This window comes from Lagopus leucura, unplaced genomic scaffold, assembly GCF_019238085.1.
Source record: "Lagopus leucura isolate 7727_CA_CO unplaced genomic scaffold, USGS_WTPT01 Super-Scaffold_100051, whole genome shotgun sequence".
Classification (NCBI taxonomy): Eukaryota; Metazoa; Chordata; class Aves; order Galliformes; family Phasianidae; genus Lagopus; species Lagopus leucura.
The window spans coordinates 1,427,237-1,446,426 of record NW_024962297.1 but is presented as its reverse complement, the minus strand read 5'-3'; the positions used below and the strand labels follow the sequence as shown (position 1 = coordinate 1,446,426).

General features: G+C 47.7%; 2 protein-coding genes across 5 annotated transcripts in view; both read left to right on the top strand.

Annotated features, from left to right (window-relative positions):
- Positions 1-4,875: 4,875 nt before the first annotated feature.
- Positions 4,876-13,633, top strand: PTAFR (platelet activating factor receptor). Its single transcript, XM_042885567.1, has 3 exons — positions 4,876-5,248; positions 7,552-7,728; positions 10,056-13,633. Exon 3 carries the CDS (start codon positions 10,114-10,116, stop codon positions 11,158-11,160), a length of 1,047 nt encoding a protein of 348 aa, XP_042741501.1. The 5' UTR covers positions 4,876-5,248; positions 7,552-7,728; positions 10,056-10,113; the 3' UTR covers positions 11,161-13,633.
- A 506-nt stretch (positions 13,634-14,139) lies between these two features.
- Positions 14,140-19,190, top strand: part of EYA3 (EYA transcriptional coactivator and phosphatase 3) — a 44,754-nt gene continuing 39,703 nt past the window's right edge. For all 4 annotated transcript variants that reach the window (XM_042885557.1, XM_042885554.1, XM_042885556.1 and 1 more), the window contains exon 1: positions 14,140-14,222. The gene's annotated coding sequence lies outside the window, so the exon portion shown is untranslated. The remainder of the gene's footprint in view (positions 14,223-19,190) is intronic.

The window sequence follows — 19,190 nt, the reverse complement described above, 5'->3', positions numbered from 1 at the left end:
CCTTTTTTTTTTCTTTTTTCTTTTTTTTTTTTTGCAAGGAATTATTCAAAGATACAATTGCAAATTGAGTGCTGGCCACTGAGATGTTACTACTGCTCAGTAACACTTGCCCTGGTAAGGTTTTGCAATTATTCCAAAGTCTGATGTGACTTGAATTTTGAGTTAGTAGTCCTCCATTGTGGCAATAAGGAAGACTGGAAGAAGACATCTCTTCCTTTGGATGCTGCCTGAGTGGGCTCTGAATGTTCCAGGGTCCATGCTGATTCCTGGTCTTGTTGCCATGCCTTTGGGTGGTGAGCACAGATGGGGTGGGAGGACTTATGAATCTGGCAGGGGGAGTGTAACTTCTCAGAACTGTGGGATCACATTAAAGTCATGAGTTTTGTTTTTCAAAATTGTGCTTCAGGTGTCCATTTAAGTTTCAAAGAGATTCTCAGCTATTCAGAGGCATACCACCTGGATTCTTCTACTGATTCACGTGTTCCTGGTGGACTCCTCTGTTGTCCGAGCTTGGAGACTCCTCCGTTCTGTCCTGATGGCAATCCTCACATCTGGGACTTGTGTGTAGATGCTCCCATGAAGATACTGCTCTTCGTCCTCCTCGCCGCCTTTAGCCTGTTCACTCCTATTCATCTTTTATACCCTTATCTTCACATTAGTTCAGTCCACTGTGCTGATTTTTGTGCCTAGAACATGGTCAAGTCAGAAGGATGGTTTTCGCTGCCCCTGAAGAGGTGTTTTATCTTCCAGTGTCTCAACCAATAAGTTTTGATGATTGAACTCTTTCTGCACACTGCAGAAGGGTGATGTGATCAAGCAGTGTTACCACTCAGTTCTCTGCAGGAGAAGCAGCTCCCAGACGAGCAGTGCTTTCTGACACAGCCTGGGGCTTAGATGAATTTGCTGAAAGGTGGCTTGTGTTTTCCACTTGCTTCTGTTTCTTCTTTTCCTGTAATACACTGGTCTGTGTGACCAGATGTAGTGAAACATACCTGCCTGATAAAACTAAGGTAGACTGAACTGTACAGCGTTGCTGTGTTCAGACAGTGAAATTCCTTTTTATTGGCGTTGCTCATTCCTTCATCAACTGGGAATGCTTTGGTGGGACACAACTTCTTTGTTGAGGCAGCAATTAGACTCAGTTGTGGGGAAAATGTTAGTTAACTTTTGTGGTATTTCTGAGATGCATCTCCTGTGCTTCACAGACAAAGGCTGTAAGAAATGAGCAGTGCTGGGCAGTAGCTCAGAGGGCTTGAGCTCTATTGTGCAGACGGTCCATCTGGAATCTCTCACCCAGAAGATGCTGTTCCTTTCACTCAGCTGGCTCTGGTTCCCCTGTTAAAGTATTTCTCACTTAGAGATCTCCCCCAGTGACTTTTCTCCCAGTCACTGTTTTTGATTTTGAAGTCTTGGTCTTGCTGGTAGCGTTTCCTTTCACATGGTTTAAGATCTTTGCTGACACACGGTGTTGACCTTTCAGATCTTTTCGTGTTTTTTTTCAAGTAGCACAGGATGAGTCCCATTAGAGCTTGAGATTTTTCTTATGTGAAGTTCCTGATTCTCTTTCTCAGAAATGCATCTGTTTATGAGTGTGACCGATGGAGCGATGTAGCACTGACACTGAGGAGTGCAGCCTTGAGCTCCTTTGAGTCATTTGTTCCACTGAGTGTGCCTTGCTGTGCAGCAAAACGTGTCTTAGAAATAGAAATGTCTTAGAAATAAGGTTGTTCACTTTCAATTTAGCTGCTCCGGTTTCCTTTCTTCCTGTTCCACCTGTATGCTTATATGTCCAAATATGCAGTTCGTCTCCTACCTTATCTACTCAGCCAAGTCCTTTGAAGCTTCTCATCAGCTTGGTGATCTTTAACAGCAACAAAATACCTGGCCCTTTGCTGACTATTTCCCTGCTGTATTGAAGGGAGGTGAATCTTGATCCTTTTATTCAGGCTTTGTAAAATCAAACTTGTTTGAATTGCTTGGATGGATAATAATGCACCATGTGAGTGCACAACAGATGCAGCCTGAGCTGTTGCTCAGCCTCTGCAGTGTGCACCAAGGCTGTGGGGCAGACTGAATGAAACACTTCAATTTCAAGAGGTAGAGATGATGCAAATCCTAAAACCCTCAGATCATCATCTTTGGAGCTGTTTTTGGGTCAGTGCTGTGTGGAGGCTGAAGTATTTGTCCTTGATACTTAAAACCAGAAAACACATCAGTGGGAGTAAGGAGATCTCTAGGAATCCCAATGTTGTTCCTAAAGGTTTTGGTTCTCATCTGAGGCAAAAATTCTGCCTTTCCCTTTGCAAATCAAGTTATGACAGCTGTAGAAAACTGAGTGATAAGACAGAGATGAAATCTGTTCTTGAAGAGGCACGAACCGTTGTGTTACTCAACGTTTATCTTAGGTTGTTGTACATAGTGGTGTTCTCTCATTTACTTCTCCTGCTCAGGAGCCCTCTTAGTGAATAGAGTTCTATTAGCAGAGACAGAATGAAGTAAAACAATCCTCCTTGCTGTGAAGCCATGTTGTGGAGCTGCCGTACAGATTACACAGATGCCTATTTTTTATACGTGCTTTACGTATAGCCTTCAAAAAGAGTACAGGGGGAAATCAAGTCATCAAGCTGTTCTCTTCCCAAACCCATGAACAAGAGGTTATGGAGGGAAATGAACAAGAAATTGGTTGAAAAGACAAAAATATGTTTCTTGCTAGCTGAAAAGGTCTCTGCCACAGATTGGCAGATGCTGGTGGAGATGCTTTCTTCTGCTTATCATCCTAGCTCCTGCTAGACATGGTGTGCAGTCAGGTGGCTTGGGTCCAGCACCACCTTGCCTATGCTGTGTATGCTGCTGTATCTTCTGGCCTTCCTGTTCCCTAAGAGATGCCTATCCTTGCAAATGCATGGAGAACCCCTCTTTTTCCTACCCTGCCTATTTCAGGAGCATAACTGTAGCTCTGGGGTATTGCCTATAGGTATGGCAATGCTGGATAGAAGGACCCAGGTAGCAGAGATCGAGGGCAGGTCCTCTTCCTCCAAATAGGAGGTTTTTGTGCTGGACTGTGCTCTCTCAAAACATCTTAAACTGTGAGAGGTTGGGCTTTAGCGTAGCAAGTTTCCTTCACAAAGAATTTGGCTGTTGCAGTGCTGTTATCTAGAACACATAGGCTGTCTTGGCTTCCTTTTCTTCTTACAAATGGAGATAGAAGCAAACAAGGACTCCTCTGCTCGGGCAGCTGCGATTCACACGGCCATGGGATGCAGGCATTGCCTCTTATCTCGTGTACCAACGTGCTGCCCAGGGCCTGACAGCATGCGTGGCTGTGCTGGGGGCTGAGCTGCATGCTGTGCTCCTCTGGCAGCTGGCAGCTCCTGCGGTTTTAGCAATGCCTTTTGCTGCTTGGACTTGGTTTTGTGCACAAAACGGGCACAAAAAGGCTCCAGAGTCCTTGGGCAAGAATGGCTACGTCCTTTGCGAGAACTGAGTCTTTAATTTCTAGCAGATGTGTAGCTTGACCTCTTCCATATCTCTGCACTGGACTCTTCACATTGCCAGCCTCTCTGACAGCCTGCTTCATTGAGATTCCCCAGCTGAGATACCTGCATGTCCTACAGCTGCAGAGAACTCAGAATCAGTCAAGTTGGAAAAGACCTCTGAGATCCCAAAGTCCATCCCCACCCCTACTGCTGCCCCATCCCTCAGTGCCACATCCCTGTGGCTCTGGAGCACCTGGTGACCCACCACCCCCTGTGCAGCCTGTGTCACTGCATCACTGCTCTCTTGGAAAAGCTGTTCCTAATATCCAACCTGAAGTTCCCTTTATGCTGCAACTTGAGGCCATTACCTCTCATCCTAAAGTCCTCATGTTCTCTTTTGTATCCTTCTCGCAGTTAACAAAAAATTCATTTTTGTTTCAATCATCTGTATTAAAAAACCACACGGCCCCTCCTCCAAGCCAGAACGGAAGGGTGACCTGTCAAATAGCATTAATATTAACATGAAACTAAGGTGCAGAGTCACTTGCTTTTGCCTTTTGTTCTCACCAAAGCAAGCAAGGATGTAAATTGAAAATAACGGATGGGATTTATCTATCACCCATCTTATCTGGTGCATCCTTTTCAGCTGCAGGCACACCCCGTCTGGGCGCTTTGCCACGTTGACCTGGGTGGAATGGAGTTTATGTGAGGGTATTTTGATGACGAGGAGCGGTAAGGGAAAATCATGCTGGCACATGGCCCAGCACAATTCGAGCAGAGCAGCTGGGTGTCCAGCAGACTTAGATGGGGACCTGTGTGACTACAGGCTGTGTCTGTTCCATTTGGTAACAGCCCAGGTTGGATATGATGCACTTTCAACATACTTCTGTGCACCTACCTGCAGTGGTTGTTCAGCCCTTTGGGGCTGTCCCAGCTCTCAGAATCCTCATGCCTCCTTCCTTGCAGAAACCAGTGCTGGCTCTTGTTAAGAGAGAGAAAACCCAGCAGCATTTCCGTGTTAAACAGCCTGCGGTGAATGCCGGCAGCAGAAGGAAATGTGGAATCTCATTACAGCATGAGTGACTCAAACTGGTGTTATGCCTGTAGTCTGTGCAATATGGATGCACAATTGGGGAAACCCTAGGTGGAACCTGGCCATTGCCCTGGGGCTATGGCAGCAAACCAGAGAGTGAGCGGGCTCCAAAGAAAGGGAGCTCCATCCATCCTTTCTTCCCTAAGCGGTGGGAAAGGAGCTGCCATGGGGGCAAGGGAACTTGCAGCCACAGCCTGGGGTGTTTTTCTGGCCGGTGTTTCCCCATCGCCCTCTGGGACTCCTACACTGAGCAGCCTCATACTGACACAGTGCCTCACTGAAGTCAGCTGCTGCTGAGATGTTGGAACAAGCACGGAGTGCTGTGCTGGCTGCCACCAATGCTTGGAAGGGAATGAGAAGCCCAGAGGATGCTGAGCCCGGACCCCTGGTGTGGAGCTGCTGCAGGTGGGGCTGCCCCATCCCAGGGCACAGGATGATGCCAGAGAGTAGCGAGCCTCTGTCCTGCACAGCCATTTCCCTGTGAGATCCGTGGTTTGCACCAGGGTGTGGCTGGGGCACGTCGGAGCCGTGTTGCAAGTGCCAAGAGGGAAGTGAGTCACCCACCTGTGGACCAGCGCCTTCTTTCCCGTCCCTGCTCCTCCTGACAGAGCTCCTCCAGGCCTGGCACGCTGCTGCTGCTCACGGAGGACCAGCGTCTGCTGGGCTGGATAGCCCCAAGGTAAGGGCATCCCATCCCTTCTGCTCACCTCCCTCCCGAACTCATCAGCTCTTTCTGCTCTGTGTTGTGGCGGTGGGATGCAGGCTGGCTGCGCATCCCCAGGAGGTCTCTGGCCTGAGGCTGCCCTGTCCCTCTCTGCCTGGCTGCCCCCAGCAGACGTGTGTGTTTGTGCCCCGAGTTCACTGCCCTGTGCCCTGCTGAGAGCTCACAACCACAGAACAGAAGTGGAATCGTGGTGATGCGGCGGTGGCAGTGCAGTCCATTGCTGTTTGTCTGGGGGCTGTTTTAATGCCATCGCTGTAAGGGGGCACCAACACGGCTTCTGGGCAGAGCACAGCTCTCACTGCAGCCGTCGTGCTGGAGAGCCCTGCACTCAGTATCAGTGATGGGGATTTCCTGCCCAAAGGGGTGCAGAGGCAAAGCTTCCATTCAGAGCAGCCCTGAGCTGCAATGTTCAAACCCTGATGCTGATGGGTCTGGGTAACAAAGCCATCTAGAGTCTGCCTGGCTTGTGCACATCTGTAGAGCTCACCCATTGCCTGGGAGCAGCAGGGCTCACGCTCACCTGTATTCCTGCCCTGCACACAGCACCGCACTGCTCTTGTCCTGCTGGCAGCTTCAGCACTGGCACTTCATGTTGTTTCTATTTGCTGCCTTTGTCACTGAACAGAGCAGTTGAGAATGTGTGCAGAGCCCACCTGCTAACTGCTGCTGCTCTGCTTGCAGTCCATGCTGAGTTTTTCTCCACTAATGAAATGATCTCCAGGGATTTGCTAATGAGATCATATTTTCTAAACCATCGTGCCTGCAAAACTAAGCTGTGGTCATAAAAAATGGGTATTCTGCTAACAGGCTGTGTCTCAAGGGGATGAGCTTAAGAAAAACTGCCAGTGCATACAAGGAGGCAGCACCCACCTCTGTGCATGGTAGGAGCAAGTACTGAAAGTACTGATGTGGTGCCAGGAACCAGGGGAGCGTCCCACTGCATTCCAGCCAGATGTTGGCCCCGAAAAGCATCAATTGGAAGAGCTACTCCAGCATCCAGTGTCCTGGATACAGCAAGCAAAAGTATCAGTAATGCTATCAGCACCACATGGGAATCAATTATAGTAAAAAAAAATAAATAATTAGATTGCTTTTTTTTTTTTTTAATAAAACTAAAGGCATGTTCAAGATGGCATTCAGTGCAGGCAGACTCTGTGTGCTTCCCCAGGGCTGGAAGAGCCGGGCTGCTCTGTAAGTTGGGCTCCTGAAAGCACCATGCATTCAAAGGCTGGATTCCATGTCACACACTCAGAAACAGCAGCGGCGCAGTCCCAGAAGAGCAGGGTGTGATTTCTGACCAGAACTCCTCCCCAGCCCCAGACCTCTTGGGCTTTCATTTCCTCTAAGAACTTGGCTGCGCAGGACGGCACACTTTGTTTTGCAGCTTTGCAGCCTGTGCTAATGGTCCCCTTCCCCCTGTGACAAGATATCCTCACCGCCTGCTCTGTCCAAAGCCACAGCCCAGTTGCCAGCCAGCCTCCCTGGAGTGCTTTTAATTTGTTTTTAATTTAAGTTCCCAGAATCGCTGTCACAGGCAGGGCACAAATGGGGCTCTGGCCGTTCTGAAGAGGATCGGGGTCTTTGGTTTGCCTTCACAGCACTGCTGGTGCCTCACGCATGGAGGGCAGAGTAGCCCCCAGCATGGGAGCTGCATTTGGAACATGCTGGCCTAGCTGGGGCAGTACCTGCAGCTTTGCTTATCACTGGCATCCTCCTGAGCACCGCATCAATTTGCATCCCTGTGATGAGTGCTCCTCAGGCTGCCCCAGTCGCGGCGGTCAGAACGTGATGGCCAGTGATCTAGGAGAAGATCTGACATGCTGCTGTGTCCCAGTGCCTGCTGAAGGCCCCTGAGATGAAAGGAGATGTGGCATGGCAATATTCCTGGGTCTGTTTGCACCGAACACAAATGTGAAGGAGACTCTGCTAGAGAATGAGTCTGTCTGTGAGGTATATGAGTCTCCTGGCACTTTCTTTTCTTTGAGTTATTGGGTCAAAACTCTTCTGGCTTCTGCCATTCATCTATTTAGAAGAAAGATATTCAAATGCTATCTGATCCCAGGGACAAAGAGTGGATTCCTGTTCTGCATTTAAAGGAAAATTCCAACTCTGCCTTCTTTTGGGATAATCAGAAGATGTTTTGAGGAAACAGCTCTAAGGACTTTCCAGATCTTTGCTGCGGTTGATTGCTTTCCTCTACAAGGCTATTTTATTTCTCATTTCCTTTGAGCTGATGTCACACATTTCCTCTTCTCTAGTGACTCTGCACTCATGCTGCAGTTGCTCCCATTCTGGTGTCCTCTCCTTGAGAGCTGCCCTCGGGGAGACCTTTCAGACCGTGGTCGGAGAATGTAACACTGAGAAGAGGATTGAGCACCCTCAGTAAGATCTCCATTAGAGCTGAAGATGGACATATTGCACTGAATCCCTTTGTGGTAAGGCACAAAAGCGATTTTCTTGATGCTATTCCTGCTGAAAGATGTTTTTCTGATGTCGTAGCCATCAGCCAGCGAATCCTTACTGGGAGAGCATGGCCCATTGGAGAGACTGGGACCAGGGTCTGTGTTTATCCCAGCCGCACTTCTGTGCAGCTGGTGACTTCACCTCTAGTTCTGCACACGGTAGACCTGAGGATAGGAAGTTCTGGGGATTAACAGCTGGTGCACAAGTGCACTGGGCAGTGGCTTTGGGCTACAGCTACCAGGGATGTGGTAACACAGTGCAGCCTGGTGCAACTGGGAATGGGACCCACAGTTGCCAGCCTGGACTCGACCACCACTTTTCCCTTGTGCTGGCACAGAGAACGTTTGTGTTTTATATAAAGGGGAACTGCCTCTAGAGGAGAGACTGAGTGGGATGACCATATGGTTGCTGTGGCTGAAGAGTAAAATTGGTGTTGAATAAGTTTGGAGGGGAGTGGTGCCATGCTCTCAACTAGTTACATGATGTGGAACATCTGAGTTGGCAAACAAGAAGGCAAAAACTCTCTTGAGATTCCCTGGAGGACCTCAGCATTGGCTCTGCACAGCCAACTACTGCCAAGGTAGATGAGTTTGACCAAGCCCTGCCAGAGCTGTAGAAGGCATTGTCCTCTCCTGCTGCCCATCCTGCTCCTTTGCCAGAGCACAGATAACAAAGAGCACATCCTTGCATTCGTCTCTCCAGTCAGAGTGCAGCCCCTTCAGCCCAAACCTGTCTTGGGTGCAGGGCTTTGCAGGTGGGGGATGCACAGCTTTAACTTCCTTAGCACCTGTCTGCTCAATCCAGCAGCTGGGGGCAGGTCTGGAAAAAGACAGCAGGGAAGTTCATAGAGCCCCAGTGTGCAGCAGCAGACATGCAGGGGTGGAGGGATTTCACTGCGGCAGAGCCCAAATTGACTTTGTGGGTTACGTCAAAGATCCCAGCCCCAAATAGCAGAACTATTTGCTGAAGGTGGCAGCCAGTCAGAACAGTGAGTTTAAGATACAGATTTGAAGCAACCATGAGGTCTCTAATGATCTTCGGTAATTAAGACTTCATTTTACTTCTTATTCTGCCATTAGAAGAGTGCATATCGAGCACAGAGGTCCCCATGAGTCTCTCTTCACCCCTTGCCTGAAGTGTCTGTGCCTGCTGCCCCCTGACCAGGGATGCCAGCCCTCCCAGTTGTCTCATGTCTTTACCTGGGGTGGGTTCCCATTGAGCGAGAGAGCAATTTTCATCTATAAATAAGGGTGCAGAAATGGAGCCATGAGACAACACAGGACTTGCCTTGAGCCTTGCATAAATCAGAACAGGGAGCAGAGCAGCCAGCAGCAATGGGAAGGACCCAGGGCAGGTCATGGGCATCCAGAGTTGTCATGTCCATAAGGCACCTGTAAGGAGTAAGGATGGACAGGCTGGGGAAGGTGACTGCTGCCTTCCTCTTCTCCCAGCTGGGAAGTACAAAGAAATACAAAGGTGTTTGCAGAGTGTTCTGAGGAAAGGGGCAGTTTTCCTGAGGTAAACATGACTTCTCTATTTGGAGAGGAAAACTGCAGTGCCACAAATGAGGAACCAACACCATGTGGGCACAAAAGTGTCTCAGAGAGGGTTTCGTGCCCCTGCTGCTAGGGAAGATGCAGTTTTGAGGCAGAAGGTGCTTGCCCAGGAGGAAGCTTGCTGTGAAACTCTTGGTGTCCATGGGGCTGGCAGAGCACAGCAAGCACACTGCAATGCGCAGCACTTGGCTTTGCCCTTGTACTTTGCACAAGAAATTCAGGCATTGTGACTGGTGGCAGAAAACACAGAACTGCTGCTGCTCCAATTGCATTTGATGCAGGAATGATAGGTGGAAAAAAAAGAGCCAAACCGATTTGAGAAAAGCCTGAATTCAGAATGAGGGCACAGCCAAAAACAGGCAGGCTTTAAAGAAAGAGAACTGCAGTTAAGAATCAAGAAAACCCTGTATGCCCGTAGTAAAAGATGAAGAAGCTCAGTCTGTGTAGCTGGGAGGAGAGTAAGAGAGGTTATACCTGTTATATGAACCTTCATGCAGAAGTCTTTTGAGATGGGTGATCTGAGATCAGCATTGTAGAAAAAAACACTGGATGAAGACCCAGAGGAAAGTATGGTGTGGAAATGGGATAGATGGCAGGACCCAAGGGGGCAGAGCAGGTGCCTGAGCCTTGAACGAGGGCAAAGGCAAAACACCTGTGGTTCCAGACAGCCGAAGTTGAAAGCTGGGCTTTGGCTTAGCAGTGGCACAACACCAATCAGCTCATTTTATGCTTCTTATTTTCAGGCAAGAAGAAAAGCTACAGCAGGAAATCGTGGTTCACACGTATCCACTCAACAACACGATGTCTGGAGAGGGCAAAAATGATGCTGCAGGCAATGTGTGCCCAATAGACTCTGAGTTTCGCTACAGCCTCTTCACTGTTTTCTACAGCATCATTTTCATTCTGGGCTTTGTCGCCAACTGCTACGTGCTCTGGATTTTCAGCCGTATTTACTCCACCAAGAAGCTCAATGAAATCAAGATATTTATGCTGAACCTGACAGTAGCTGACCTGCTCTTCCTGGTTACAATGCCACTGTGGATTGTTTACTATCACCACCACGGGGACTGGATCATGCCCAAGTTCCTCTGTAATGTGGCTGGCTGTTTCTTTTTCGTGAACACCTACGCTTCTGTTGCCTTCCTGATGGTCATTACATACAACCGTTACCAAGCTGTGACGAATCCCATTAGAGCAGCTCAGTTTACCACCCAGAGAAGGGGTATCTTTCTCTCAGCAGCCATCTGGATCATAACAGTGGGCAGTGCTTTGTATTATCTTTTTGATGATAATACGAATGTGGAGAAAATTGGCTCAAATAATTATACACGTTGCTTTGAGCGCTATGACTCTACTGGCAATGTTACACCGGTTCTTGCCATTCATGTCATCATCTGCACCCTTTTCTACATCATTTTCCTATTTATCCTAGCTTGGAACATCATCATTATCAGGACCCTGTTCTCCAAATCAGGGCAGCAGCGGAAGAACGCTCATGTAAAGCAAAGGGCGCTCTGGATGGTTTGCACTGTGCTGGTTGTGTTCATCATCAGCTTTGTGCCTCATCACATTGTGGACCTGCCCTGGACACTGACTGTTCTGGAGCAATGGAAGAAGGAAAACTGTCGCTTGCGCCAGCAGCTCAACGATGCTCACCAGGTGACTTTGTGCCTCCTGAGTATGAACTGCGTGCTGGACCCAGTCATCTACTGCTTCCTCACCAAGAAGTTCCAAAAGCACGTATCACAAAATCTGAAAAGCATGAAAGGGAGCCGCAAGTGCTCCAGGCAAACCACAGATACGGTGATTGAGGGCACCATTCACCAGGAGGACGCCATTGGGTTCTAGGTCAGTCGGTTTTGATTGCAGAGGCTGAGGTGCTGAATGAGTCCCTCATCTTTTCTCAAACGAAGGCACAGAGGGACACGACAGGGCCAGAATATTACTTTCCATTTTTCCTGTAAGACAGAAGAATGAACACCTGTTTGTGACAGGACAAGAGGCAGTGTGCATAAACTGGAACACAGGAGATTTGCCCTGAACATTAGGGAGAACTTTTTAATGTGAGGCTGACGGAGCACTGGCACAGGTTGCCCAGGGAATCTCCTCCTTGGAGATCTTCATAAGCCACATGGATGTGGTGCCGGGCAAGAGGTGTCCCTTCTGAAACAGGGGTTGGACCAGATGGACTCAGATGTCTCTTCCAACCTCTGTCATTCTATGATTTCTTCTATCACTCTCAACTGGCAGCACTGAAACTTGTAAAAATCTGTGAGAAAACCACCTTCTGTCTGTGCTGTGGGCACTGAGAGCAGCTCAGGCAATCTGCTTTTACTGAGAGAAATGCAGCGAGTGTCCGCAGTGAGCAAAGTACACTGAAATTATACATGATGTCAGCTCTGGTAGTACCATGCCTGGTCCTTTGCCTGCTCAGCTTCCAGGAGAAGTCCAGTATCAGAGCTGTAAGACTTCTAAACAGCCTGGTGGAACGTGCTGAGCTGCTACCATAATCAAGTAACATTTCTGAGCAGCTGTCCTGAACTGTCTTTGCTCACAGCTTTTGTATCAGACAAGTCACTCGACAAAGACAACACAAGGAAGAGAAATTGGCAGTGCCTCAGCCCCCATCCCAAATCAGCTCCCCAGAGGGGGCTGCTGCCTGCCCCCTGGTTTCTTGTATGATTGCAAAACTGGAAAGTAAGTGGCCTCTTGCACTCAGATTTTGGCCGGCTGGTATTTTTGTGCCTGTGGAAATCCCACCTCATTTTGGATGCTCTGGGTAATAGAAGACTGCTGTCAGCAGGGGCATTATTAGGAGAAGACAAAAAACTTTAAATGCTTCTCTATCTTTGTTCTTATTTATTTAAATGAGGATTGTAAAAAGCAACTGTGCGCTGTCCTTCCTCTAGCCTTTTTATTTCTGCTGTGAAGAAAAGAAGCTGACTGGCTCTTGATAATCTACCACAAATGAAGTATTTCTGAGTAAATCGGTGATGCATAGTGATGCAGTGCACTTTGCAGAGATGTAACTAATGCAATTGTGAAAGACTTGAGACTCCTCACTCAGGGCTGGCAGCAGCCAGTAGGGCCCTAGGGTAGTTTTCCAGGGGTGCCCATTTCTGTTACAAGTCATGAGACAGTTGAGGTTTCTTTTTCTGACTGTAATTACTCAATCCAGCACAGGAAATTGGGCAGGGCAAGGAGGGGAAGCTACTTGTTTTTAACAATCATTTTTTGGTTCCTCAAACTGCATGGGAGAGTCTGGGTGGTAATACAAGAAAAGTCTATCTGACATGGCAATATTATTGATTTGTATGCGTTGTCAGCAGCCTTTGTATGCCCACCAGTTATGAGGAGAAGGTGAAAGATGACCTTTCCAAATATAGGACCAACAGACCTATCAGACCTGTCTATGTTTCAGTGAAGATGGGTGTCCTTCAGCTGTATCTCCTGCAGCTCCTCGAGCAGCTTTTGTACTTGTGTAAATGAGCAAAGGAACTAAAATGCTTTTTTCTTTTTAATGCCACGCCTGATGGTGAGCTGTGCACTCCTGTACCAGGCAGTGGGCAGAATGTGATCATAAGCCAAATGCGTTCTCTCTTGGTTCTGTGCTCTGCTCCAATATGGTCACTCACAAAGAATACCTGCTGGCATCATTTCACAGAGACTTTTCCCTGGTCCCTCAGCCATGTTCAAAGCTTTGCTCCGTATCCGCAGTCACACAGTGCATAGCAAGGATCACAATACTTCATCTAAAAGCCTAAATCCTGGGAGCTGGAGGAATGTGCTTCTGTATTTTGCCCTCGAGAGACGGCACATTCTGGTTGGAAAAACTTCTCACCACCCACGTATCAGTAGATCTCACTTGCTTCACAGCTGCTAAAGCACTGGACAGATCGAGTTTGGCAACTCTTGGAGGAAATGGAAAGGGATTGTTTTGTGTAGAAATGTGTAAGTTTATGGTCTTCTATAGACTGCTGGGAAACTTGCAGTGGAGCGTACAGTTTGGGTTACTTACTATTTGCAAATACACACAGAAGGCAAATAGTCCACAGAAACCAACTGTAAGGCAAGTGGGAGATCAACAGAACAAATGTAAACTTGCTTCTAAGGGAAAGGTTAAACAGTGAAAGAATTCTGAGCACTCTTCACGAGATTATGTTGCAATAACTAAGTCAGCAAAAAGGCATTTTAAAAGAAGTTTGACCTTCTACTTCTGTTCCTGGAATTACTTGTTCTACAGCAGTGTTGCAGGACACAGTTTTGATTTGCAATGAAAGGAATCCTCAAATGTTCTTCTAAATAAAGCGTGCTTCCCAAACGTGTTGCCTTTAAGGTCTCTTTTCTTCTCATCTTTCTGTATTTACACTTAAATGCTTTGATACCACACAAAGTTGATGTGATGGCATATTCACGTTCCTTTTGGTGTTTTTGTTTTCTATCACCACATGAATCATCACAAAAGGTGACACTGAAGCAAACGCAGCAAGTTTTGACCTGTTAAAAAACCCCACAACTTCTGAAGCCCGTTTAAGCTGCCAAGAAGCAAACCTGAGGAAACCCCCAACCGGTGACCTACACACACGGGAAGTTTTCCACACGCAGCCTACCGTGTGGCTTTAACACTCAGGCCGAAAAGCGACAAGTTATTTCACATAACTGCTATCGCAACGCCTGTACCAAGAGAAAATAATGACAGAAGCGCGGCACAGCGCCAAGGAACACCGTCCCCGCCTCCCCTCAGCCGCCCCTGGCGCGCACAGCCTCAGCCCTCGGGGTGGCGGTGACGTCACTTCCGGCGCAGCCGCGTTCTGCTTCCGGGTCGTGCTGCGGCAGTGGAGCCGTGGGGCTGCCGCTGCCATGTCGGATGCGGGACGCGTTCCCGGGTGCGGCTGTGGGGCCGCTTCTCGGTAAGAGATCGTCGAGCGCGCCCGGCTGCGCTACGCGGGACCTCTGCCGTTCATCCCCGTCGCCTCTCCGGCCCTTCAGGCCCAACGGGCCGCGGCTCGGGGGAGCGCGAGGAGCGCGTGGCTCCGTTATCGCCTTTCCCGCGGGCCTGAGGGGATGCCTGGGGCCGCTCGGGCGATAGCGTCGGGTTAGAGCCCAGCACTCAGCCGCGGGGTACCGCTGGCCCGGCCCGGAGTGGTACTCCTGGGAGTCCCGGTGCCTCCTGAGGGCGCTGGGGAGCATCCGAGAGCCGTGGGAAGAGGCTGTCCGGCTCCCTGAGCTCGGGAGTGAGGAACGGTTTGTGAGGTAACCGGGGAGCACGGCCTGCGGTGCGCCTGGGCCTCGTGGATCGTCTGCCAGGCCATCAGCCGTGTGGAGCTCCAGCTCAAGGCAGCCTTGCTCAGCCTGTGGTGGCTTTGCAGGGAGTCAATTAATAGAATAGTTCCTTTGGACAAGACCATATTGATAACAGAATCACAGAATAGTTGGGTTAGAAGGGATCTCAAAACCTCCCAATGGAAATCCCTTCTATGGGCTGAGTGCACCCACTACATTGGGCTGCCCAGGGCCCATCCGTGGCCTGGGACATCTCCAGGAATGGGGCATCCACAGCTCTGGGCAGCAGTATCAGTGCCTCACCACCCTCTGAGCAAAGAATTTCTCCACATATCTAACCTAAATCTCCTTTCTTTTGATGTAAAATGGCTCCCCCTTGACCTATCACTGTCATGTCATATAGAAAGTCAATTTCCATCTTGTTTATCAGTACTTATAATAATACTAATACGTACTGGAAGGCAGCAGTGAGGTCACCCCAGAGATCATCTCATCCAACTGCCCAACCACTTGCGGGCTAACCAAAAGTTAAAGCATACCATTGAGGGTATTATTCAAATGCTATTGAACACCAGCTGGCATGGGACATCAACCACCCTGCTAGGAAGCCTGTCCCAGTGTTTGACCAGCCTCCTGGAGAAGAAATTTCTCCTAATGTCCAGTCGGAGCCTCCCTTGTGCAGCTTTGTGCTCTTCCCACATGTCTTGCCACTGGTTGTAGAGAGAAGAGACCAACACCTTCCTCTGTACCTCCTCTCCCCAGGAAGCTGCAGGGACCATTGAGGCCATCTCTTGGCCTCGTCTCCTCCGCACTGCACAACCCAAGTGTTCTCAGCCTCTCGTAGGTCACCTCTTCAGCCCTGCTACCAGCTATGTTGGCACTGTCTGGGTGCATTCTTATTATCTGTAAACATACCTGCACGTTTTTGTCTGGATGGGTTTGGTATGGGCTCGCACCAGAGCTTGTGTAGATGCATCCAAGAAGATGTGTTTGGGTTTGGCAGTGCCGTGATCAGCTAGGCTTCATAGCTGCGTTGGACTCAGATCCGTGCTTCTTGATGTTCCTGGTTTGTAGAATCATAGAATAGTTTGAGTTGGATGGGCTCTTTAAAGGTCATCACCTACTTCAACTCCCCTGTGGTGCACAGGGACATTTACAGCTTGATCAGGTTGCTCAGAGCCCCATCCAGTCTAACCTTGAATACTTCTGGGGATGGGACATCCACCACTTCTCTGGGCAATGTGTTCTAATGCTTGCTGTGCAGAATTGCTGAAGCTTTATGTGGAGCCAGCTCTGCAGTAGAGTGCCTTATTTGGCTTCTACTGCATGGTGAGGCTAAATTGCTTCCAACTGAAGTTAGTCCTTGATGTGGAGTATCTATAGCAAGTCAGATGGATCGTCATACCAGGCCTCTTTTTCTGTATGGAGCTAGCTCTACTTCTGGTTTTGTGATGCACTTAGTCTGTAGCCTGGTAACTTCCAGCCCGCAATTAAAACTCAATCATATTTGCTATTAGGATAAGATTTGTACAGTTGTCATCTGCCTTGGTTATTTGGTTCCATGACTTTTTGCAGATTATCCTGAATTCATTGTACCGAATGGGATAGGCTTTTGTTTAGAATCACAGCAATTTGCATGCCTCCAGTCACTGTTTTCATAATTGACAGCTTAAAAAATGCATAAAGATTATTTAATTTGCTCAGTTTGCAAAGCTACGGGCCCACATACCTAACTGTGTACCTATTAACCTTTGTGATTTTTTAAATAATCTCCAGGTGTTATTTGTGCTTATGCAGTTCTGCAGTCCGGTTTTTACCACGCAACCAACGTTAGGCAGCTGCATTCTCACTTGTAACCTTCAAAAGGGAGCTGAGGTGAAGGTCTAGCAGTGCACAGGCCACTGGAAGTAGTGCACGGTGTCCTTCTGTGCCTTTTGCCTGTATCTCAGCTCTCCCATGCAACGTCAGTGGCAGTTGTGGCACCTTGGTAACTGTGTTGTTGGTTTATGGGACAGACAATTGCAAAACTGTCACTTCCCTATCACAGATGTGTGCAACTTTGTAATAATTCCCAAGTAATTACTGACTTCTGAAGGACTTACAGCTTCTCAAAATTCTGCCTGGTAGAAGTTGAGATGTTGGGGTAGGTTTTGAATTGATTATGTCTCTGCTTTATTAAAAGGGCTTCCATGTGTTAAGGAGTTGGAGTATCTCTCCAGCAAATTAAGTGTACTGTGTCCTGGCTTCCATGTACTGAAGGACAGCTATAAATGGTACACATACTGCTGTGGTTTTTAAGTGAATGAAGAACCTGAATGTAGTCTGTTTTTGTGTGAGCCACATTATGCATCAGGTTCTGGATTTACAGCAGTTGTTACTTGAGGATGGACACGAGTAACACAGTGCCACTATCCTTATTTGTCAGAAATAGGAATATTTAAAATTTCTGCCCTGCAAATGGCCTGTCAGGATGGAGGCACAGGGGAAATTTCTGAGGGCCAGAAGGGAACTGAGGATTATATTTTCTGTATGATCCCACAGCCAGCAGTGCTTACAAGCAACCCGCCTCCAGGCACTGCTGTCTCTAGCAGCAGCTGGTTTTCTTCCACTGAAAGTGGAAGAAAGTGAAGCAGTGCACACTGGTTAGTTCTAAGTTGAAGGAGGCATTTTTCAGCTTTTCCTTGCTTTCTCTTGTCTTTAATTTATTCCTTTTTTTTTTTTTTCGTCCTAATTTGTCCAGGGGTTTTTAATTTCTTAAAGAGCAGCAAAACAAGCTGCTCCTCAGCATTGTCCTCCCTGGTGGCTCCTCTGTAGCAGTGATCAAGGCACAGTTCAGGTGGGTGTTGTGGCTGAAGGTTCCCTGGTACCCGAGGGAGTAACTTCAATTATTTCTTCCATCTTACAGCTGCATCTGGAGCTTCAGTTCAGGTGGTGCTGCGTGGAGTCACATTCCTTCCTAACATGTTACCAAACCTGGCGTTGAGAATAGTGCTGTGGGAAGAAAGCACAGCCTGTCTTTGCTGGTTCTTCAGTGCGTGGAATCATTCTGGGATCTTTTTTAATCTCTTAGATAAACTTTGGAATTAAGAATGTGGGTCATCCAATTTCAGAGGCAATTAAATGTTAGCTCAGTTCTGCAGCAGATGGTCTGTCCTGAAGTTTAGGCCGATTTAGAAGGCTGTTCTCCCATCCCAAGAGCTTCCTTTTGGAGACTTTACAGAATAGCCTTTTGCTGATTTTTTTTCCATGATGGTTTTAGTTGCCCCTCTGTATTTGGGAAAGCATAAGAAATTCTTCCTTAATTACAAGTGATTTGAGATGAACAAAGAATACTGCATATTATTATGAGTGTCATTTGGAAAAGCAGATGATTAATTACTTTTCAGAACAGAGGAAAATGAGTGTCAGCTCTTTTCAGAGCTGCGTGGCAGTATTCTGAAATAGGTTTAGCCATAGGTTGACTAGATTTCCCCACACTTCTTTCCTGGTAAAAACATGATTTTTCTCGTATATGAATTAGGGAAAACACTGTCAGAGAAAACATTTGTGTTGAATTCAAGGTTTTAGAATTTTGCACAGAAGTCTGGTCTCATTTGCAATAATTTCGTTCAGTGCCACTGTAAGAGTTCTTGAAACTTCAGACGCCATTGCCTTGGTTTTTCTCTGTGTTAAACCTTTGTTTTCAATCTACCCAAAACTTCTGGGGCTCAGGGAGAGAAGTTCACCTTTGGGATGATAAAGGGGCTCAAAGGTAATAAGAAATACTTCTTTTCTTTGTTACCTTCCCAGTGCTCTGGAGAGCTATGCAGACACAAACATTTTCTTTTTCCATTGAACCCATTCTTTCTCTCTGCCATGCCAAGCCTGCTGCTAGGTTGGCATTTTTAGATATGAAGAAAAAAAGATACTTTTTAAGCCAGGAAATGAAAAGTGCTTACACTTATCTGGCCCGAAGGAAGCCAAGAAGCCCAGATAAGTCAATGATACAGCTTTTGGAGTTAAAGGCAGCAGAAAATAGTGTGGGCTGTTGTTTCTCAAAGGCTATCTGTTGCATTAGGTGAGTAAGAAGATATCTGACCTGGAGGGTCAACAAGCCTATGGCAGAGGTTGGAGGACTTGAAGGTTCCCAACCGTTCTGTGATTCTATTGCTTGCAGAAGAGAAGGAGCAGGTGAGCAGGCTGAGGGTGTTGGTGGTTCTGCCAGAACTCCAGTGCTGTTAGTCACAGCTGGGAGTGACGCAGCTAACAGCACGCTGAGCTGCAGCAAGGCGTTGTGCCCAGCCCAGCTGTTAAGGAAATCTGATTGCAGCTTAACAGAGTGTAAGGCTGAACAGTTTTTTATAACCTCTGTGGTAGTTTGTGTAATGTGGTTCACTTTGCTACTGGTGTGAGTTAGATATCAAATATGTGCTGCCACTTGCTGTGACTCAGCTAGTTGTAAGTGTATCAGTAAAACAAAAACCTAGTGCTTAATTTGTCCATGTTCATTTTGCAGTCCAGATATAAGCCTACAATAGTCAGAAACTTCAGAACACGCAGCACTGTTTTTGCTAGGATTTATTTGTTGTCTGGATAGGAATTAATTCTCAACAATA